Here is a 24,438-nt window from a genome sequence, read left to right on the forward strand (position 1 = left end):
TCTAGAGTGGCATTGAAAGCTTTAAGAAATAATACATAACTTTCTCATTTGCTAAGGGTCTCAGGGCTTCTTTGTCCCTTTACAGGTCTTGTCTCACACCCAGAACACTTCTCTGTACATGTAGTAGAGAAAGGAATGATTCAGTTACCATGGTGAAAGAGAGAGATTATAAAAACTGTAGTTTTTAGCTTTTTTGTTCTTGTGCTTGTCTTTTAGTCAGAGGTCAAATTGAAACTGCTTAATTTTGGAAATATTTTTCTAAGTATATAAGTATACATAAAGGATTATTTTAATTCTATAATTAGTTCATTATCATGGAGCTGAGATTGTTTCTGAATTTTTTTAAGGAAGCATTAATTTGTACTATTTGTGTTTTTCTTCCTAGTTTCTGCCACTGCCTTCTACAAAGCACAACCTGTAATTCAATTCATGTGTGAAGTTCTTGACATTCATAATATTGATGAGCAACCAAGACCTCTGACTGATTCTCATCGGGTAAAATTCACCAAAGAGATAAAAGGTGAATTAATTAGCATTTGGAACAACTTAACTATAAAATTCATGAGTATGACAAACTTATTGAAAATTTTTTTAATTATAATTTATTCATGTAACATTACCAGTAAAATAAAGATCAGTTATAAAATATTCATTACAATAACAGCTTAGTGTTTCAGTGACAGAAGTACCAAGTAGTGGGATTAATAGCAATACCAGCTAATTTTTTGTTAATACTTTCCTTTATTAGCTGAAGGTGTAAGAGTGTCTCATAGGAAAATGCTTCTATGATACTGTTAAAAATAGAAAGGTTATTTCAAAAACATTGGTACTTCAGAATTGGAATCATTCTTTGAACAAATTCTAATACAATGACTTTCTTATTTTTCTGAAATGATAGCAGAATATTTTATTCCTTAGAAAACTTATGGATAAGGGGCTAGTCTGTTTCATGTGTTCTAGAGTTGGAACTTAGTTATTTTATGTACATTATACAGTTGATCATTGATCTTGCTTCTTTTAATTAGTAACTAAAATTTGTATAGTGGTCTTGCATCATATGTATGTTTTACTAATTTAATTCATCTCTACATGGTCTTCCCCCAAAAATAATTTTAATATTGTTCTAAAGTATATATTTTGTATATATTTAACTTTTTATATGTATGTACATTCCTGTATACATTTAAAAATGCATATACAGTTTTATATGCAGACCTACATACACTAATTTTTTTCAGCAATTTAAGGGAATTTTCAAGAGCAGTTTTGATTAAGAGTAGTAGCTTAGTGCATCTGCTTGCTCTAGTAGTCAATCATTCTTTGCCATTTAGTAACCAGGAAAGAGGTAATCATTGTAATAAAGCATTACAAGGAAAATCTTTCCTGCTTTGAAAATAAGCATCCATTTATCTCAAGTAATTGAAGTACCAAAATAAGAAAATGTACTCTACTGCAGTCATACCATTATTCTTTCATAATCTGTATTAACTGCACAGTTAGCATTGTTGGGAGATAGTGCATTACCCGCCATCAATAAGTGATCATCTAAATGCCATGGTTTCCCGTGGAGTTGCTGCTTAGTTACCACCTCTGATATAATGAAGTCACTTAGATTATTTTGCGGTAACTATGCTATCAACTCATATCACCACTTTATCACAGAAAATACAAGATGTACAGAACAAGGATTCAACTGCTGCCCGAAGAGCATGGACTCGATCTTAACTTCAACTGCTCAGGGGCCTAAAGAAATGACTGAAAAAATGACTAGAAAGCATTATAAAGTTGATGTTATAGTGAAGGTAAAGCCAAGTTTATAGGTTAAATATTTGACTTATTAAAGCCAATTTTTTTTGTTGTTGTTGGATGGAGGGTTTTGGGTGGGGGGGACCTGGGCAGAGAATTACGTAATCCATTTTTTTTTTAATTTCAACTTTCTCCTAACCCTGGGTTTGGGTCTAATCCATAAGAACCTATAACCCTAGATTTGAGGTAGAAAAATCTGAATTGAATCTAATTAACAAGCTAATGATTTTTTTCTCCAAAATCAAGAAGACTTGTTTTTTTAAAGATGGCTCTTCAAAGTACATCGAGTATTACTACCACAGTAACTCAAAAAAATCAAAGTTATGCCCTGGCTGGTTTGGCTTAGTGGATAGAGCGTTGGCCTGAGGACTGAAGGCCCCTGGGTTCGATTCCGCTCAAGGGCACATGCCTGGGTTGCGGGCCCAATCCCCAGTAGGGGTGTGCAGGAGGCAGCCGATCAATGATTCTCTCTCATCATTGATGTTTCTATCTCCCTCTCCCTTCCTCTCTGAAATCAGTAAAAATATTTTTTAAATTTTTTTTAAAAATCAAAGTTATGTGTTTTGTGCTATATATTTCAGTTTAATTTTTAGCTGGCAGGAGGAATTTGATGAAAACCTAAATAGTGATACAAAGTATGATATAATGAATAAATTTCCTTAGTATATTCCTTTGGTTCCATTTGAACTTTTTCCTAAATATTAAGGTGGTTTCTTTGTGCAATAATTCATAGTTAAACAGCAAAATGTTGGGGGAAGTGTATGGTAAAAGTACCATATATATGTAAGAGTACCAATTTATTTTTTGTCCAAACTTACATATTAGGCTTGTAAAACCTTATTAATAAGTTTTTTAATTCAAGGGGAAGACTTGTAAACAAATTGCTAAGTGATGTAAGATAACAGAAATTGGTTTTAAATTTTCTATTGTATTTTTCCCCTGAACATAACTTTTTACATCTTACATACTTTAAATTATTGATATCTCCTTCTTTTAAGGCATTCCCTTGATAATATTTTATTTTCTACTCTCCTTAATAATATAGAGGCATTGTAAATGCTCTAATTGATCTGAAATTTTAGTTTTATAACGGTAATTATTAAAAAACTATTTCTCACTGATTTAATTAGGTACTCAAAAACCCATACCAATCTGGTACAGTGACACTGTGTTCATTTAACATCTTAATTTTTGGTGATATATCAGAAGAAAACACTACTATGAGTGAACTTTATGTTTGGTTCTATAATTAGTAATTAGATAGGAAAATAAGTTATGGTATAGCAGGGTTTCTCAACCTTGGCCCTGTTGATGTTTGGATGGGATGATTCTTCATCGTGGCAGAGGGTGGGAGTTAGTGCTGCCTTGTGCATTGTAGGATATTTAGAAGCATCCCTGGATCTAAATGTCCCTAAATCTAGCATCCACTAGATGCCATAGCACCCTGCAGTTGTGACAATAAAAAATGTCTGTAAAGTACAGCATAGGAAATATAATTAATAATACTGTAATAACTATGTATGGTGCCAGTTGGGTACTTGAAATATCGGGGGATCATTTTGTAAAGTATGTAATTGTCTAAACACTATGCTGTACAGCTGAAACTAAAACAAAATAATATTGAACATAAACTGTAATTAAAAAATAATTTTTTGTTAAGTCTCCAAACATTTCCAAATGTTTCCTGGAGGGCAAAATTACCTCTGGTTAAGAACCACTGCACTATAGGAATCACAGATATAAAAGGGAAATAATACAAAAGTAACTATGAGTACTACCAGGGAACTAAAAGTTTCCCTCCATCTACCCATTTTTAGATTCCCACCTTTGGAGTGTAGGCCATAGAAGTGGAGTTGCTTATCTGTGAGCAGTAACCACTGTATGTGTTTAACTCCTCTAGATAGCTCTAAAACCATTGGCCAATACAGTAGCCATTAGCAAACATAGCTATTTGAATTTAAACTTGTTAAAATTAAATTTTCAGTTTCTCAGTCAAAGTAGCTATACACTTGATGTACTCAGTAACACATTGATAGTGATTACCATATTAGCACAGATATCAAATATTCCATCATTTCAGAAAACTGTTGGACAGCACTGCTTAAGAAAATGTATCCCAAAGAATTTTAGCCAGTGATTTAAAAGTTCTTCTTTCCCTTTCTAAAGGAGGTGTATATCCTCAAACCCCTAGAGTCCACAAATGGGCTACAAGAATCCAGGAACATAAAAAATCACATGTTCAATTATGTGCCTTTTCCCGAGTTTATTGCTTTCATCGGATTCTCAAAGAAGTCAGTGATTCCATAAGAAAGTAGGGGTCACCTGATCTAGGATTCTTTTGGTTGCATTTGGATTCTAATAGTATTAAAAGCTGTGTCACTATATTATACTTCATCAAAATTGTCACTCCACTTAACGTTAAAAGGGCCAGGATTTTTTTTTCCTTCCTGCTTTAAAAAGCTCTGAAGGTCTTCATTCTTGAGCTTTACCAAATTCTGATCTTCACTCAGTAAGTGAGCAAGGTTTTTATTAATGGAGAACTTTGTCCCATGATCTACAAGCTTTGTAGATTTTATGATATTATTTTTTAATGTGTAGAGCTTGACATGATAGAGAAGATGTTTGGAGTTAAGTCTATTGTAATTGTAACCATTATTTGCAATGTTTTATATAAAATCCTTTGTTAATATCACATTGCTTTTATCACAAATTTTCTGTTTAGAATTTATTTGAGTTTTTATAGTAGTGAACAGATTTAGTAGCTATAAATATTTTACATTTGACAGTCTGTAACCTTGTTTTTCTTGTTGGGAACAGGTCTGAAGGTTGAAGTGACTCATTGTGGAACAATGAGACGGAAATACCGTGTTTGTAATGTAACAAGAAGGCCTGCCAGTCATCAAACGTAAGAAAAGCTGGTGTTTGTCAGCAGAGATGATGTGAGGCAGCTTGCTCTAGTTAAAGGATTGGGAGTGTTGCTGGCTCATAATGAGATAAGAGTTGTTAATGTGTACTTTTTTTTTTTTTTCAGCTTTCCTTTGCAGTTAGAAAATGGCCAAACTGTGGAGAGAACAGTAGCACAGTATTTCAGAGAAAAGTATACTCTTCAGCTGAAGTACCCACACCTTCCCTGTCTGCAAGTGGGGCAAGAGCAAAAACATACATATCTACCACTAGAAGTAATGTGTTTAGGCTGCTTATTAATATCTTCTTATTCATCGTTCTGTTGTGGTCTTTTATGGCCTATAACTTTATATGCTCACATTTATTTTATTCTAAATTTTTGATAATAAAATAATATGGAAAAAATTTATCCATAATCCTACCACTCTAAATGTGACCACTGTTAGCATTTTGGTACACTTCTTTTCAGCCTTTTTATTCAAGTTTATAAATTTTACCTCTTATCATACTGTAAAGCAGTATTGTTTACTATTTTACTTAAAATGATATTAAAAAGTAATAGTTTGATGAAGTATATTAAAAATATAATTTCATATGTAATTGGCACTGAGATTTAAAAAAGGATATATACATCTAGTACAAAACTTTTTTTTATTTATAGGTCTGTAATATTGTGGCAGGGCAACGATGTATCAAGAAGCTAACGGACAATCAGACTTCCACTATGATCAAAGCAACAGCAAGATCTGCACCAGATAGACAAGACGAAATTAGCAGATTGGTTAGTATTTAACCTTAGAAATGGTAATTAAAAATATATTAGAGTGAGCTACTAAAGAACCATCTCCTTATCAGCTTATACCTAATTACCATTTTATGAACTATGAGAATTATAAGGGATCATGGAAGTAATATAGTGGTGTTCTGGGGGTAAACCTTAGTAGGTTCTATGAGAAAGGTTAGACCCTTTTAATTTAATCCCAAACTCTTTAATTAGATACAGAACAGATTCAGAACTAATGTTTCAATTTAGTGAACTGGAACTTTATTGCCTCCCACCTAAAAGAGGAGGGGGAAAGGAAGAAAAGTAAAGGTATCATGATTAGCGGTAGTGAGAGGTTTAACACTCATCATAGGATTGCTTAACCCCCAGTATCAGACTGACAACTACAGAATGAACAAAGAAATACTAAAATTTCCTGTGATAGAGGACTGGATAAAGATGTACATATACACAATGGAACACTACTTAGTCATAAGAAAGGATGAAATAGCACCATTTGCAACAACATAGATAGACCTTGAGAACATTATGCTAAGTGAAATAAGTCAGAAAAAGCTAAGAACTATATGATTTCACTCATATGTGGGATATAAAACTGAAACTCGTGAACACAAACAGCAGTGTGGTGATTGACAGGGAAGACGGGTGGGGAGAGAAGAGGGTTCTAATATAAGGTGACAAAAGAAGATTTGACTTTGGGTGGTGGTCACACGGTACAATATACAGATCTTATAGAAACCCACATCTGAAACCTATACGTTCATGTTGACCAATGTCACCCCAGTCAATTTAATAAATAAAAAATTTTTTTTCAAGAAATATCAGATGGCTCTCACCACGTAAGGTTTCTAAGCTCTCCCATTGTTCTAAATAGGGAGGAAGGAAGAGTTATCAATACCACTTTATAAAACTGATGTAATAAGGCAAAATGAAAAATAAAAGGCACCTGAATCTTATGTTCTTCTTTTTTCTTTAAATAAAGCACTTCATTTTTTTTTTTTTTTAGATTTGTGTTCCACTCATTTATGTGCTCAACAGTTGGTTGATTCTTATATGTGTTCTGACAGGGATCAAACTCGCAACTTTGTTGTATTGGGACGATGCTCTAACCAACTGAGCTACCTAGCCAGGCTATCTTTAGCATCATTTAAATTGTCCAAGTGAAGAGAAAAAGTCTGGAAATATGAATATTACCTAAAATAACTTAAAAGCATTTTCAAAAGCAATCTTTTTTAAAAAATATTTTTTTATTGGTTACAGAGAGAGAGGGCGAGAGATAGAAACATCATTGATGAGAGAATCATTGAGGAGATTCTTTTTACATATTTAGATTATATAGGTTACTTTTAATGGATTGTTACTCAAAAGCTTGAACAATGGCCTTGTTTGATCTTTACCCTGAGACGAAGTAAATGTTTTGAAAAACAGTTAATATATATAATAAAAGCGTAATATGCTAATTAGACTGGACAGCCAAATGACCTTCCAGCTGTCATTCTGGATGTCATTCCAGACGTCCTTCCGGATGAACCCACGGGGGCTGAGGCAGAGGCAGTTAGGGGCAATCAGGCAGGCAGGCGAGCATTTAGGGGTTATCAGGCAGGCACACAGAGTGGTTAGGGGCAATCAGGCAGGCAGAGGCGGTTAGGGTGATCAGACAGGCAGGCAAGTGGTTAGGGGTGATGAGGCAGGCAGGCAGCGGTGGTTAGGGGCGATGAGGCAGGCAGGCGAGTGGTTAGGGGCAATCAGGCAGGCAGGCAGGCGAGCGGTTAGGAGCCAGTGGTCCCGAATTACGAGAGGAATGTCTGACTGCCACTTTAGGCCCGATCCCACTGGGATCCCTTTGGGATCGGGCCTAAAGCGGCAGTTGGACATCCCCCAAGGGATCCCGGATTGTGAGAGGGTGCACCGGGCCTCTAGTGTGTGTGTGTGTGTGTGTGTGTAAACATATATATACATACATATGTGTATATATATGTATATATACATATATATACACATATGTATGTATATGTGTGTGTATGTATGTATATAGCATGCTATAAACATGAATTGCACTCTGAGATCCAAGTCTACACTGAATTACGACAGATTCTTTATATGTATGAATATATATAAAAATTATAATCTGTATTTCATACTGGCTTTCTTACCTGTCTCAAGTGTATCCCATTAAGTAAATTTTGCAACATGGTACTTTTTATCTGAAAATATTGAAGTAAAATTTTTAAATACATTTTTTATTGATTTTAGAGAGAGAAAGAGAGGGGTAGAGAGATAGAAACATCAATGAGAGCGAAACATTAATTGGCTGCCTTCTGCACACCCCCTACTGGGGATCGGGCTGGAAACCCAGGCATGTGCCCTGACCAGGAATCAAACCGTGACCTCCTAGTTCATGGACCCACGGTCAACCATGGAGCCACACCAGCTGGGCTTGAAGTAAATTTTATATATATTATAAATCAAATAATTGGGAAAAAGCCATAGTAATTAGAGGAAAAATAGTTATCAATATTTGCTATTCTACATATCAATATTTGTTATTCTACATAGTTTTAATAGTATATTTTAGGCTAGGTATTTCTCTCTCTTGCAATCTCTAGACCACCCTCTCCAAAATATATTATGTTTAATCATATAAAATTACCATTTTCGTGTGCCATAAATAGTTGAAATTTCTTATTATTCAACCTAATACATTTAAATTTTCTATAAATTACCAGTAGGTTCACAGACTTCCTGCAATCATTTATGATCTGTGAACCCCGGGTTAAGATTCTCTGCTCTATATATAGCTTAGGATACCATTAACGAAACCTATTGTAAAACATGTTGACACAGTGAAAGGAAAAAAAATAGAGAATTCTAATACGTAAAGCAGGAGATTTGGAGGAATTTTTTTTTTTTTTTAAGTAACTACTAACTTTCTGCTCTTAGGTAAGAAGTGCAAATTATGAAACAGATCCATTTGTTCAGGAGTTTCAATTTAAAGTTCGGGATGAAATGGCCCATGTAACTGGACGCGTACTTCCAGCACCTATGCTCCAGTATGGAGGACGGGTAAACCTCTTGGTAGTTTTTAATTACAAACATAACAGTTTCTATGTATGGAGATTTCTAAGTCTTGAATTTGAAAATGTTTTATTGTTTCAACATTTTTTTGTTTCAAGGTGTCTTCGCTTGGGTTTAGTAGAGTTTTTGTTTTTCTATGATAAAGTATAAATAATATTGATTTAGAATAACCTATTCCATGTAGAATATTAGATATATATATCAGCTATTGAAATAAACTATATTAAGTGTTTGTTCTTTTCTGCTGTATTTCTATTTCTCCTTTTTCTGTAGAATCGAACAGTAGCAACACCAAGCCATGGAGTATGGGACATGCGAGGGAAACAGTTCCACACAGGAGTTGAAATCAAAATGTGGGCTATAGCTTGTTTTGCCACACAGAGGCAGTGCAGAGAAGAAATACTGAAGTAAGTCTTGTCATTAGTTTGGCTTTGAAACCGTTTTGTTTTAAAATTTTGTATTTCAGTTTTAAATTATTCAGCTAATGTTCTAACCCATGTTGCCTCAGTATGACGTGTACTTAATCGCTGAGCCTTTAAAAATGTTTCTTCTCAATATTTTGATGAAGATTCCTGAATTTGTTAGTCATCATAAATTCACTAATTCATTCTTGTAGACATCCTAATGCAGTGGTCGGCAAATTGCAGCTCACGAGCCACATGCAGCTCTTTGGCCCCTTGAGTGTGGCTCTTCCACAAAATACCGACTTCTGCGCATGGGCCACGAAGTTTCAATCGCACTGTACGTGCGCGCCCACACGTGGTATTTGTGGAAGAGCCACACTCAAGGGGCCAAAGAGCCGCATGTGACTCGCGAGCCACAGTTTGCCGACCACTGTCCTAATAGACTAGCTTAGGTGGTATAGCAGGAGCATCATTGACTGTAGTGGCAACTACGTTTAATTCCCAACTTTGCTACTTCCTAGCTTTATTACCATGGATAATTTTTTAATCTCATTATGTTTCAATTTTTACCTTTTTAGAATAGAGATAATAGTATTAAATAAGATTCTTATTTCTCATTTGAGTTCCTTAAAAGAGTGGCTTAACTCCTCATTTCCACTTCCTTACTTTTCAAAGTTTGGCCTCCATCTCCACCATTTTCCCTCTACCCCAGATTTTTCCCCTCAATTTGTAAGTGCTCACCAATCTTCTGTTTAAATTTGTAAGAAACACCCAGCCGGCATGGCTCAGTGGTTGAGCGTCAACCTATAAACCAGGAGGTCACAGTTCGATTCCCAGTCAGGGCACATGCCCCAGTTGTGGGCTCGATCCCCAGTGTGGGGCATACAGACGGCAGCCAATCAATGATTCTCTCTCATCATTGATTTTCTCTCTCTCTCTCTCTCTCTCTCTCTCTCTCTCTCACTTCTTTCCTCTCTGAAATCAATAAAAAAAATATTTTTTAAAAAAAGATAAATTTGTAAGAAACAAGCCCTGGCTCGTTGCTCAGTGGTTAGAGCATAGGCCCACAGACGGAAGGGTTACAGTTAGATTCCCAGTCAAGGGCACATACTCGATTGTAGGTTCAACCCTCCCAGCTCTGGTTGGGGTGAATTCAGGAGGCAGCCAATCGATGTATCTCTTTCACATCGATGTTTGTCTCCTCTCCTCCACTCTCTCTAAAAAAAAATCAATTGAAAAAAATCCTGGGTGAGGATTAAAAATAATAATAGCCCTAGCCAGTTTTGCTCAGTAAATAGAGCATCAGCCTGCGTACTGAAGGGTCCTGGGTTCCATTCCGGTCAAGGGCATGTACCAGGGCTCAATCCCCAGCCCTGGTCAGGGCACATACAGGAAGCAACCAATCAATGGGTCTTTCTCACATCGATGTTTCTCTCACTCTGTCTCTCCCTCTCCCTTCCACTCTCTCTGTAAAAAAAATAATGAATGAATGAGTAAATTTGAAACAAACAAAAACATCTTCAGTTTTTTAATTTACCTAACTTATTCTCTCAGGCTTCCAAGGCTTCCATTCTTTCTCCTTCCTAGAAATTTTAATGCTCTGCTGAAACTGGTTTCTGGAAGATCTCCAGTATCTTTGTTCTTATCAGTTCTAATGGTCTCGTCTCCGCCATTATTTTTCTCAGAATTTGTGCAGCATTAGATACAGTTGACTACTTTTTAAAAAAAAATTTTTTTTTTTAATTTCAGAGAGAAAGGGAGAGGGAGAGAGAGATAGAAACATCCCATCCACAATGTCTTCCACACCCCACACTGGGGATCGAGTCCACAACCTGGGCATGTGCCCTGACCAGGAATCGAATTGTGACCTCCTGGTTCATAGATCAACACTCAACCACTGAGCCACGCCAGCCAGGCTTTTTATTTTAAATTTTGTGGTGTTGTTGTTAATCCTTACCCAAGGATATTTTTTCCATTTTTTTAGAGAGAGTTGAAAGGGAGCAGAGAGACAGAGAGAAACATGGATGTGAGAGAGACAGCATCGATTGGTTGCCTTTCCCATGCGCCCCAACTGGAGCCGGGGATCGAGCCTGCAACCGAGGTACGTGCCCTTGCCCGGGAATTGAACCCTTCAGTCCGTAGGCCAAAGCTCTAACCAGTGAGCCAAACTGGCTAGGGCACAATGACTTATTTCTGACCTTCTCTCCATTCTTGCCTTCCATGTTTCTTTTTATCATATTGACTTCTTCTCTGTCTCCTCTCATTTGGGACTCTCAGGTCTTTGGGCCTTTAGCAGTCTCAGGGGCTTCTGCTGTCACTTTTCTTTGAGGAGCTGTGCTGTTGTGAAAGAGTGCCAATTCCTCTTGTGACTAACCCCATTCCAAAACTTTTAGACTTCTCTTTGACAAAGAATAACATTAAAACTCAGTATGACATTTTAAATAATTCACCTGCCTCTGAAGTCATTTCATTTTCACATATTTGGACAGAAAACTGAAGCACTGCATTTCTTATATCTCCCTGGCATTGTTTTCCATTTCCACTTATGCTACTCTTTACTATCTCTGCTCATCTAAATACTATTCAATCTGCCCTGGCCAGGTGGCTCAGTTGGTTGGAGCATCATCCCACACACCAGAAGGTTTCAGGTTCAATTTCCCGGTCAGGCACATACCTAGTTTGGATTCCATCCCTGGATCAACATTTCTCACATAGATTTTCTCTCTTGCTCTCTCTCTCTCATTCCAAAATCAATTTTTTTTTTATACTTTGCTTATTTAATTGCCAATTAAATGAAGGTGCTTGAAGAAAGTTTAAACTTTGCGCTGGCTGGTGTGGCTCAGTCAGTTGGAGTGTCATCTTGTGCTGGGGTCCAGCCCCAGCAGGTCCAGGGGTCCCCAAAGGTGTGGACAGAGTCGGCGAAGAAGGAAGGACACAGGGCCAGCATTCAGTGGATCAGCATAGCCAGGTTCCTCTAGCCAGGATCTCCAGCCAGGTTCTGTCCAGGTTCTCTTGCCACGTTGTCTCGCTAGATTCTCCAGCCAGGTTCTGTCTTGGATCTCCAGCAAAGTTCTGTAGCCAGGTTCTTTCCAGGATCTTTTGCCATGTTCTCTCGCTAGGTTCTGTCGCTAGGTTCTGTCTTTGGGTTCTTCAGCCAGGTTCTCTCGCTAGGTTCTGTTTCTAGGTTCTGTGTCTAGGTTCTCTCTCCAAAATCAATTTTTAAAAAACAAAAAACCATGTCCTTGGGTAAGGGTAAAAAGAAAGAATAAATAAATAAATGCTATTCAATCTTCTGTCATTTGTGACTCTGGAAATAATCTCTTAACTCTAAACATACGAATTTATTAATATCTTTATTTACACTTGTCACTTTCTGTGTAAAAATTATAATTATTTATTTAAATTTATCTTCCCTCTAGAATCTAATTTTCTTAATAAAATGATTGGTATCTAATTTAAATCTCCATTAATAGAGCCTATAAAGTATGCCCATAACGAATAATTCTTTTTGTTGTTGTTGTTTTTTTGTTTGTTTTTTAATTTTTCATTGATTAAGTTATTACATATGTGTTCTTATCCCCACATGACCCCCCATCCCCCCCACTCATGCCCTCGCCCCCCTAACGAATAGTTCTTGAGTGATTTAGAGACCAATTTACCCAAGTCAAATCAGAATTTACCTTGTTTCCTTATGTGAAAAATAAAAAAAATTATTTAATTCTGTTCACTCCTTTTTATTGGCTCCATATATCTAAATGTATGTGTTAAGGTTCACTTACTATATTTTTCTCTAAAGTTTTTATCCCCTTGCTTTCAAGTAAAATGTCATAAGGACAGTTTAACTACAATGCTATGATTATTTTACGTGACCTCTAGAGACCAAAGAAAAATCCTCCAATTTTTTTTCAAGAAGAAGAAGGGAATTCCTACAAACCTTATCTCTGCCCTCATGGAATCAGAGTGTTTTTCATCAACGATAACTGAGATCCTTGACTTAGGACCTTATGTGTTTTTAAAACAAATAAAGTTATTGTTAAACCTCGACATCACTATTCATTTATCCTAAGCTAAATGGAGAATTTTGGTTGAATATGAAATTATTCGTCTTTTGTTTGTTTTTTTCAGTGTGGGTAAAAATACTTAAAAGTGCTGCCTACCTCATTTGTTTTTAAGTATTGGTTTCATTTTTCTTATTTAATCTTTTCTGAGAAAGCTAATATGGAAGGAAAGTCTGGACTAGGTCAGAGTTCTGACTCTGTAATTTAATCATTTGACTTTGGCCAAATACTTAATGTCTCTGAAACTGTTTCCTGACCTATAAAATGGGAATAATACCTGACCTACCACTTCTTTTTTCATGACCTACCTCTTTCTTATGAATCTTGATCAATTTAGAAAATGTACAGTAACTTAAATTTATCAAGATCTTACCATGTCTTGGGCAGTGTACTAAGTGCTTTGCGTGTATTATCTCATTTTATTTGCACACCAACTCTATCCTGGAAGTAATAATTTTACAAATGAAAGAAACTGAAAAAAATTGCCTAAAATTTCAAAGCTAGTAAGTAACAGAACTGGGATTAGAACCTCTCATGGTAACTCTAGAGCTGAGCTCTTAATCAGCACATTTATTACTAATGCCCTTTGTAAACTACAAAATGCTACACAACTGTATAGTAGTGTTAGTTTGCAAAATAGATTACTGACCCACATTGTCCTAAACATCAATAGTGTGGTGACCTCTTCATTTATGGAGCACATTAATCTTTGCTTCATTCTCCATTCCCTTCCCAAACTTTCTATTACTACTTTGTAGGTATTGATGATTAGACAAATGTTTTATATTTAGTGATTGCTCCTTCTAGGGGTTTTACGGACCAGTTGCGTAAGATTTCTAAAGATGCAGGAATGCCCATCCAGGGCCAGCCTTGCTTTTGCAAATATGCGCAGGGGGCAGACAGCGTGGAGCCCATGTTCCGGCATCTCAAGAACACGTACTCTGGACTACAGCTCATTATTGTCATCTTGCCAGGGAAGACGCCAGTATATGGTAAGAATACCTTAAGATTGCATTTTTCCTCAAGTATATGATGTTCCTTTTAGAATGATGCTAAAACATATCCTAAAACTTGCAAAAATGTTATAGCTTACAGTGTTTAAAACCATGTATTGTTATTTTAAAAAGTCAAATCAGTAGATTTGTCTATGAAGAGACCTGGTGAAAAGAATTTTGGTAGTTAAAGCAGGCATTATAAAACAGTGGTTAGCCAAAACCGGTTTGGCTCAGTGGATAGAGCGTCGGCCTGCAGACTGAAAGGTCCCAGGTTCAATTCCAGTCAAGGGCATCTACCTGGGTTGCGGGCACATCCCCAGTAGGAGATGTGCAGGAGGCAGCTGATCGATGTTTCTCTCCCATCGATGTTTCTAACTATCTATCTCTCTCCCGTCCTCTATGTAAAAAATCAATAAAATATATTTAAAAAAAAAAAAAAAAAACAGTGGTTAAGCTTTCCCTGCCGATAGCGCTCTCGCAAACATGGTGAACATTCCTAAAACCCACCGGACATTCTGTCAGAAGTGTGGCAAGCATCAACCCCACAGGGTTACCACATAGTACAAGAAGGGCAAGGATTCTCTGTTATGTGCAGGGAAAGCGGCATTATGACGGAAAGCACAGTGGCTATGGTGGGCAGACTAAACCAATTTTGTGCAAAAAAGGCTAAAACTACAAGAAGATTGTGCTGAGGCTTGAATGCGTTGAGCCCAACTGCAGATCTAAGAGAATGCTGGCTATCAAGAGATGGAAGCATTTTAAACTGGGAGGAAATAAGAAGAGAAAGGGTTAAGTGATCCAGTTCTAAACTTCATATTTTGTTTTATTATCTATACTAATAAAAGGGTAATATGCTAATTAGACCAGATAGACCGGACATCTTCCTGTCATCCGGTCCTCCTTCCGGACAAAGCCACGGTGATGGGGGCTGAGGCAGAGGTGGTTAGGGGTGATGAGGTTGGCAGGGGAGCAGTTAGGGGCGATTAGGCCGGCAGGGGAGAGCGGTTAGGGGCGATCGGGCAGGCAGGCTGAGGTGGTTAGGGGCGATCGGGCGGGCAGGCAGGTGAGCGGTTAGGAGCCAGCAGTCCCGGATTGTGAGAGGGTGCAGGCCAGGCTGAGGGACCTGAATTTCGTGCACCGGGCCTCTAGTATGTCAATAAAATCTTGATATGTTCAATTCAACAACAACAAATAAAAACAATGGTTAAAGGAAGAATCATTAAAAATGCTATTGATCTCCCTCTCCCTTCCTTTCTCTCTCTAAAAAAAAAAATTTTAAATGCCATTGATCACTTGATTATCAGTATAATATAGTGGTTATGGAGTCAAACTATGGATCTGGAGTTAGACTGTGCTGCTTAATACCCAGGTGCTGCCAGATATAGTACCTTTGTGTGATCTGGGTAAGTTACTTAAACCTTAGTTTTCTTATCTGTAAATTGTGATGTTAATAACTAATCCCTACAAGGTAGTTGTAAGGATTAGATAAATTTTCATATGTAAATGACCTGGAAGAAACACTTATAGTAAAAACTCAGTAAAGTTTAGCTATTTTATTATAAACCAATTAAACTTTTGTGAGATTAATAAGTTAAATATAAATCATTGAATTATGGAAAAACACAAAGTATAATTTTCAAACTACTGAATGGAGTATAATCAGTTAAGCTTAGAAATGATGGAATTCACAAAGGAAAATTATTAGATTTGACTACATAAAAATTAAAATTCCTGTATGTCACAAATGTGTAACTAAAATCAAAAGGAAACCAATAGAAAGTGAAAAATATTTGCAGCAAATAGAGACAATAAAAGTCTAGTTTATTATTAGTTAAAATATTTATATAAATTTTATTGTGTTCAACAAAGGAAAAAGTTATTATATTCTTTTAAATTAATGTGCAAGGAATATAAACCAAAATTTCTCAAGAAAAAAACAAAACAACTAAATATATAAGAAAACGTTAGTTTTCACCAGTAAAGTACAAATTAATTTTAAAAATTTAAAAATTTAGCCCTGGCCTGGTAGCTAAGCTGGTTAGAACATTGTCCTGATATGCCAAGGTTGCAGGTTTGATCCCTGGTCAGGGCACATACAAGAATCAACCAATGAATGCATAAATAAGTGGAACAACAAATTGACATTTTTTTTCTCCTCCCACTAAAATCAGTAAGTAAAAAGTTTAAAAAAGAAAAAGAAAAATTGTATGCTACTAAATTAGCAAATATCCTCTATAATAAAAGCATAATATGCAAATTGACCAAACGGCGGAACGACTGGTCACCTATGACACGCACTGACCACCAGGGGACAGGCACTCAACGCAAGAGCTGCCCCCTGATGATCAGAGCGCTCCCACCAGGGGAATGCCGCTCAGCCAGAAGCTGGGCTCACTGCTGGCTAGTGCAGCGGTGGTGGCGAAGCCTCTCCCGCCTCTGCTGCAGGTGGGCAGTAAGGAGGGATCGGGCTTAAGCCGGTAGGCGGACAATCCCCTAAGGGGTCCTGGACTGCAAGAGGGCGCAGTCCGGGCGGTGAGACTCTTCACCCTCCCCCCCCACCCCCCCAGTGCACAAATGTCGTGCACCAGGCCTCTAGTATTTAAATATTATAATACCTAGTACTTGTGAGTATGCAGGGAATGTAGAAATTGATAGCATCATTCTCATAAAAAAAATATAAAATGTGTTTTTAGTCTACAATTCAGTATTTCTAATTCTAAAATGTGTTCAAAAGAAAGAAAAATCTCCATGCACAAAACTTTTGTAATGACATTTAAAAACTTAAGAATTGGTTTTAAATGGGTAAGTTATAGTATGTTGATGAAATATTATACAGTGATTTAAAATGATGATTATGAAATTAAAAATATATTTAAGTTGTGACAAAATACAGAAGGGTTTAAACTAAAAGAATTTATAAAATCAGTAAGAAAAAAACTTAATAAACTAAAAAAATGACACAAGACATAAAACAAAAACAAATGCCCTTGACTGGAATCGAACCTCAGACCTTCAGTCTGCAGGCCGATGCTCTATCCACTGAACCAAATTGGCGAGGGCTCGTATTTCTTTAATGACTAAAGAGGCAGAGCATCTTCTTCTCATATAGGCCATGTCCTGCAAATCTATAGAATCGTAAATCATGCCAAAGCCAGTTGCCTTGCCGCCTCTAAAATCGACTCTGAATCCAAACACTAAGATGGCATTTGGTATGGTCTTATACATTTTGACTAGTTTATTCCAAATATCTGTCTTAGATGCTGTTGCCTTCCCAGGGTGAAGGATGTCAGTGACCGTTTGTTTACGCTGAAGTAGTTTGTTGGTCATGAACTTCCTGGTCCAAATAGTTACTGTGTCATTTATGATGGCGACTGATCTTCAAGGAGCCAGGGAGGAAAAGAACTAGATTTTATTTTCTAGAACAGTTTTAGATTTAGAGACAAATTGAGTAGATAATATAAAGCTCCTATATACCTCCCCTCCCCTGCACATAGTTTTCGCTATTATTAATACTATCTTGGTGTGGTACTTTTAATGAACCAATATTGATAAATTATTATTAACATATTGTCCACAGTTTGTTAAGGTTCATTCTTTGTTTTGTACAGGTCTATGGGTTTTAATTAATTAATGCCTGTTTCTCTGACTACACTATAAGCTTTGTGAGGACAGGAACAGTGTCTCTATTAACTCACTATTGTATATATCCAGAGCCTTGCACAGTACTAGCATGGATTAGGTGCACATTAAATATTTGTTGAATGAATGAATAAGTATTTAAGGAGGGCAGTTTGTTAGCATGTTTAAAAATGTTAAATATATATACCTTTAACTCTCAGTTCTACTTGTAGAAATTTATTCTGAGGCTATAGTTACACATCCAAACAAAAATAAATATACAAGGATACTATCCACAGAATCATTTGAAATAATGAGAACTTAAATAAGCTAAAAATATATCAGTGTGTGAATGGTCAGATACCTCATGGCATTTAAAAACAGGATAACTGCAACCTATATATTGAGATTCAGAACATACTGTATTATTAAGTGAAAATAACAAGTTGCAAAATAGAATGTATAGTGTGTTCTCAATTTTTATTTTAGAATGCTTCCCATGTGTTTTGTGTAAGAAGTTAAGTACACTGAACTCTTTGTGGTAGTTATAATGGCAGAGAGAGGGAAATGAACAGGGGCCTTTTATTCTTTACACTGTAGTCTCTCTGTATTTTTTAAATTAAATCTTGGAGAATAGGATTGAAAGCTGTAAATATATCAGGATTATAACTGCATTAAAATCATATAAATGAGAAAATTACTGAAGAGAATACAGTAAAATGCTAACAAGGGATTATGTATTATATTTTTCTCTGCATGGTTTATCAGTTATTGTGGTTATAGTGTTTTCAGGATTATAAAAATAAACTTTTTTACTAGTACACAAAGAAGAAAACAGTCGAAAAAATTATCAGTAAATGCTTAAGCTGATCTTCAAAGCAATACAGTAGGTGTTCGGGTTATATTGGAGATCTGTTCCTACGGCGCAACGTAACGCGATTTTCGCCGTAAGTCGTCGTAAGCACCTACGTCACTCACATGGAGCACATACACAGCAGTAATGAAGTGAAACAGTAAAAAAAAAAATTTAAAAGAAAGAAAACAATTCCTGACCTTTACTTGTGGTAAATAAATAATAAAAAACATAAAGCACATATGTACATATGTCAAAATAACGGAACTTTTTTTTTTTTATAAATAAATGGAAGATGGCGACGTAACCACAAAACAACGTACGTCGAGTCCGACATAACCCGAGGACTGTCTGTATACATTAAGTTTTAACAGCATTGTTTTAGTGTTGGTGTAATTTTGGTGCCCTGTAATACAGTAATGTATTTAAAGGGGAGAAATACAGTGATTTTCAGCCTTTTTTCTAACTAGAGGTATCTGCATTTGTTCCATAGCGGAGGTGAAACGTGTAGGAGATACCCTTTTGGGTATGGCTACACAGTGTGTTCAAGTCAAGAATGTAATAAAAACATCCCCCCAAACTCTCTCAAATCTGTGCCTAAAGATAAATGTTAAACTCGGAGGGATCAATAATATTCTTGTACCTCATCAAAGGTAAGTGAAGCCAATCGCTTGATAAAATATTGTTTTTTAGCTTAATTTTTTCTATATATTGTCACATCTAAAATCTGTTTAGAAACAGCTTTGATGAATCCTGCCATGGGAGATGAGGAGACATTTTGGCAAAAAATTAAAAGAGTTTGGATTAGCAAGATTAAGAAATTTCCTTTTAAAAATCCCCTCCCACTTCCATTTTCACTTAGTATGCAAAATACTACTTGCCTATCTAAAAAGTATAGAGAGCTTTATTTCTTACTGGAGAGCCCAGAATTTTCTTATTATTTGCTAGTCATCTACAACTTATGTCATAAGCCTACTTACTGAGGAAATGAGGGAAGAATGGATGGTGGGGGGATGGGCAAGGAGGATGTCAATTCATTTTATCAGTTAAGAAAGTATATCAACCCCTGCTGCAGTCAGTGGGACAATGGATGTTACTGTGGATCGCCATCATATCTAAGCTCTAAGGAAGTATGAGACTAATGACCTAGAAACAGGTGCTGGGGAAGAGACTGTTATTTGGAGAATTGAACAGCAGGTGTCTTTTAATAGTTGAAGCGGCTTGGGCTTTTTTAAATATCTTGACCAGTATGCACACAGATAAGCATTATAATAAGGATGTGTGTTTGACATAAAGCTCTTTTTCCCTATTTTTCCTTGCTGCCTCTACTTCCTATTCCTATTAAATATGAGATGAGATTCATAAGTGAGATGAATATAGAATGTTATCAACAAGCCCAAGAACTAAGGAATAATCACTTGAAGGATATAGTTGCAGAGATAAAATGAACTAACTACTTTATAACTGTTAATTATATGTTACTCAAATTTATATTTTTGGCCATGGGAGGAAGAGTAGTAAACTCCCATAATCCCTCTTAGTGTATAGTTAATTATCTTTTTTTGCCTTGAGAAATCTCTTTAGCTTAAAATATAAGTACATAAGCTTAAAATATAAGTACATTAAAGAAAGATTGATACAAAATGGTGGATTAATATGAGGAAGTCTAGCATTTTATGCTTATTATGAAGAATGCTGGCAGCAGTTTCCCTTTGCAACCACCATCACCACTACTTAAGGCAAAAAACTGCTCTGAATAAGACATTGGATAGACCCACTGGGACAGCTTTTACTTCATTGGCCAGAGATTCATGAACTAAGAGAATAAAGCTGTCAGTATTTCAGACCTATGAAGCTGTCTATATAGGACCTTCTCTGTGCTGTGTCAGCAACTTGCAGTTGCGTTACAGTAGTGTGAAACAGATAAATGGATAATGAAAAAAATGAATTATCTAACTCTTTTAAAAAATGTGTTTAAGACCTTCTGTGTTCCAGCAACCAGTGATCTTTTTGGGAGCAGATGTCACTCATCCACCAGCTGGTGATGGAAAGAAGCCTTCTATTGCTGCTGTGAGTATCATTAAGCAGATTTATCTTATCTAAAGTTTAAAGGATCATTTGATTTCAACTTTTTTAATTTTAATGATATTTTCTTTGAAACCACTTTTATAAATATACTAGAGGCCCGGTGCACGAAAATTCGTGCACTCAAGAGGGTCCTTCAACCCGGCCTGTGCTCTCTCGCAGTCCGGGACCCCTCAAGGGATGTCCACCTGCCAATTTAGGCCCACTCCCCGGGGGATCGGGCCTAAGCTGGCAGTTAGACATCCCTCTGGCTGCCCAGGAGCTATTGGGGGATGTCCAACTGATGGCTTGGGGAGCAGGCTTAAGCTGTCAGTCGGTCATCCTTAGGACTGCCACAGAGGTGGGAGAGGCTCCCGCTACCACCGCTGCGCTGGCCAGCTGTGAGCCGGCTTTTGGCTGAGTGGCGTTCCCCCTGTGGAAGCGCACTGACCACCAGGGGGCAGCTCCTGCATTGAGCATCTGCCCCCTGGTGGTCAGTGCGTGTCATAGCGACTGGTCATTCCACCGTTCAGTTGATTTGCATATTACTCTTTTATTATATAGGATAGAGAGAAAGTCAACTTTCATAGGTTCTTTGGATTTTTTGAGAAGAATGATTTTGCTCTGGTTTGAGGGCTACAAGTTCCATATATAGCTATTAAATCAAGTTTATTAATGATATTGCTCAAATCTTTAATTTATTTCCTACTTTAATTTGTCTATTTGACTTCTCCATGATTGTATATTTCAGTTACTTTGTAATTCAAAAAGTTTGCTTACATATTTCAGTACTGTCTTTGATGCAGAAAGATGCATTACATATAAGATTGGTGGGTTGCACTTTTTTCAATATAAATATCTCCCACCTTTATCCAGTTTAATACTTTGACCTAAATTCTTTGTTTTAGTCCTACTTTTAACATCTGCCTACTATAGGTTTGCCCACTTCTATACTTATAATTTTTCCGTGTCCATTCTTTTAAGTGTATTTCTTAAACTAGAGAAAGCCATATGATATTTTACCCAACTTGAACATTACTTGATTTTTTTTAAATATATTTTTTATTGATTTTTTACAGAGAGGAAGGGAGAGGGATAGAGAGTTAGAAACATGGATGAGAGAGAAACATCGATCAGCTGCCTCCTGCACACCCCCTACGGGGATGTGCCCGCAACCAAGGTACATGCCCTTGACTGGAATTGAAGCTGGGACCCTTCAGTCCGCCGGCCGACACTCTATCCACTGAGCCAAACCAGTTAGGGCACATTACTTGATTTTAACAACTACCAACATTTTGAGTGAATGCAAATTCTTACATTAGAACATTAAAAAAAAATTTTTTTTTTGAAAATGTGAACATATTTTAGGCATACTTAATGAATTTTAGAAATTAAACTGTAAGATTTTTTATATTTTTTATTATCTAGTATAATAATCTTTACATAAATTTGAAGTTTTAACAATCCAATAAACCTTACTTATCTTTGAAAATGATAGTAACATTCATCCATTGATGGACATGTTGTTTCCATGTCTTGGCTACTGTAAATAATGCTGCATTGAACATTGAGTGCACTGCAGAGTTCCATTTTTGAAGCATGACTTTGGTATAACTACTACCCTGGAAGAGAGAGAAGCTGGAGGCACAGTTACCATAAGCTGGTTCGCAGCCTAGAATGATGTTTAAACATTTTTAAAATATTCAGGTTCCAGAGATCATGCTTCAGTAGGTCTGTAAGTGACTATAGTCACGGTGAACTTACAAGTTCATGCTTCAAAGTTCCCTCTGCTCCAAACACATAACAGTATTAAACAAGACACAACATAGAAAATTCAGATAGCTACTCTCAAAACCAAGATTAGCTTCTCTTAGGACCAGACAAAAAACACAAATACAATGCAGGAATACTTGACCATGGATTCAAGCCTTCTGGTCTAGGACATTGCAGTAATAGAAGTAAAATTCTTTTAAAATTTATAAAGCATAGCAGTCCTAAGATGATGCCAGAGTCTTCAGTATGGCTTCTGGGGTGGTTTGCTAAAGTGTAAAAGATATAAAGAGAAATCAAGGGTTTTCATGGTTCCTCTTTTTTTACTTATCTTCTTTCTCTTATTCTCTTTATGTACGTCTTTTTGTCTCTTTTTTCCCCTTACTAATCATTAGGTACCAGCGACATCTCAAAATTAGAATCTAATTGTTAAATGTAAAGTGCAGTCTTTCTTATAGGAAAATAATTTTTGACCCTATACTGGGTCTTTTATTCTGTTCTTCACTGGGAATTATCTGTTTTTTATTACCCTCCAAATGAACAATGGTAAATAGTAAGGTTATAGTAAAATACAAATTTAAATGAAATCCATGTACTTTCTTTCAGTTTTTTTAATTGCAGTAAATTCATAATCATGTAGTCTTGATTATCTTAATTTTCTATTTTTCTTTACTTTTCCAACTTAGGTTGTAGGTAGTATGGATGCCCACCCAAGCAGATACTGTGCTACAGTACGAGTTCAGAGACCCCGACAGGAGATCATCCAGGACTTGGCCTCCATGGTCCGAGAACTTCTCATTCAATTTTATAAGTCAACTCGATTCAAACCTACTCGTATCATCTTCTATCGGGATGGTGTTTCAGAGGGACAGTTTAGGCAGGTTGGTTGCCTGGGATCTCATCATACTGTGGTTAAATCAAATACTGTGTATATAATATGGTGTCTAGTTCTGAAGTTAGAAACCTTAATTAAGTTGAGAGTTCCCAAAATCAAAATTTGATGCTTCCTTTTAAAATGTTTACTATGGATGTATAAGCCTTGATTATTAAGACCATGCTCTGATAATAATTAAGATGAAATAAAGAGGTATATTTAGCTGTAAGTGATGACATTAAGAAATACTGAGACTAAATAATTATCTTACTTTGAAGTCTGTGTAAGAGAATGGCTATGTCAAGTCTTTCCATTTCATCTTCTCTAGGTATTATATTATGAACTACTAGCAATTCGAGAAGCCTGTATCAGTTTGGAGAAAGACTATCAACCTGGAATAACCTACATTGTAGTTCAGAAGAGACATCACACTCGATTATTTTGTGCTGATCGGACAGAAAGGGTAATCACATCTTTTGTAATACTAACATAAGCCAGGCTTATCTAACATAGTTTGTAGAGCACTTAACAAAGACTCTTTGCCAACAGCAAAGTTTCTAATACATAGTAGTAGATTTCAGCAAAGCAGATTATGAGTATAGAAGCATCAAAATTAGGTTAATTATTTAAAATTTTTAACTTTAGAAATTCTAGTAACATTCCAAATGTTCAAAATCCCATTAATACTTTTTTTTGTTGTGAAGAAACTCATAATTTTAAATTTTTCCTTCCTATTTGTATGTCCCTTAAATGTTCAAAAGAAAAAAGGTACATTCTCTTTTAAAATATCTTGTAAAAATTAACTTTTTTAAAAGCGAGGGATTGTCTAGAGCAGGGGTGGGCAAACTTTTTGACTCGAGGGCCACAATGGGTTCTTAAACTGGACCGGAGGGCCGGAACAAAAGCATGGATGGAGTGTTTGTGTGAACTAATATAAATCCAAAGTAAACATCATTACATAAAAGGGTACGGTCTTTTTTTTTTTTTTAGTTTTATTCATTTCAAACGGGCCGTAGTTTGCCCACGGCTGGTCTAGAGTGATTAGTGGAAATTCTTGCAAACTAACTTTTAAACAATGCCTCCTTTAAAATTCACTTCTGTATTTTTTTTAAGGTGAAATAGAATTTATTTATTTTTAATCTTTATTGTACAGATTATTACAGTTGTTCCTCTTTTCCCCCCCATAGCTCCCCTCTACCTGGTTCCCACCCCACCCTCTGCCCTTAACCCCCC

At 36.3% G+C, this 24,438-nt stretch overlaps 1 protein-coding gene across 3 annotated transcripts in view; it reads left to right on the top strand.

The window, feature by feature from the left end:
• AGO3 (argonaute RISC catalytic component 3) overlaps window positions 1-24,438 on the top strand; it is a 96,339-nt gene that overhangs the window by 56,299 nt on the left and 15,602 nt on the right. For 2 of the 3 annotated variants that reach the window (XM_005868582.2, XM_014541535.1), the window contains 11 exons: window positions 386-520; window positions 4,624-4,711; window positions 4,838-4,985; window positions 5,372-5,491; window positions 8,435-8,569; window positions 8,843-8,976; window positions 13,839-14,023; window positions 18,991-19,150; window positions 20,477-20,567; window positions 23,018-23,212; window positions 23,534-23,668. In XM_005868582.2, coding sequence (XP_005868644.1) covers window positions 386-520; window positions 4,624-4,711; window positions 4,838-4,985; window positions 5,372-5,491; window positions 8,435-8,569; window positions 8,843-8,976; window positions 13,839-14,023; window positions 18,991-19,150; window positions 20,477-20,567; window positions 23,018-23,212; window positions 23,534-23,668 — 1,526 coding nt within the window. The remainder of the gene's footprint in view (window positions 1-385; window positions 521-4,623; window positions 4,712-4,837; window positions 4,986-5,371; window positions 5,492-8,434; window positions 8,570-8,842; window positions 8,977-13,838; window positions 14,024-18,990; window positions 19,151-20,476; window positions 20,568-23,017; window positions 23,213-23,533; window positions 23,669-24,438) is intronic. The other variant, XM_005868583.2, reaches the window with a different exon arrangement.

The sequence above is a fragment of the Myotis brandtii genome, unplaced genomic scaffold (assembly GCF_000412655.1).
Source record: "Myotis brandtii unplaced genomic scaffold, ASM41265v1 scaffold274, whole genome shotgun sequence".
NCBI lineage: Eukaryota > Metazoa > Chordata > Mammalia > Chiroptera > Vespertilionidae > Myotis > Myotis brandtii.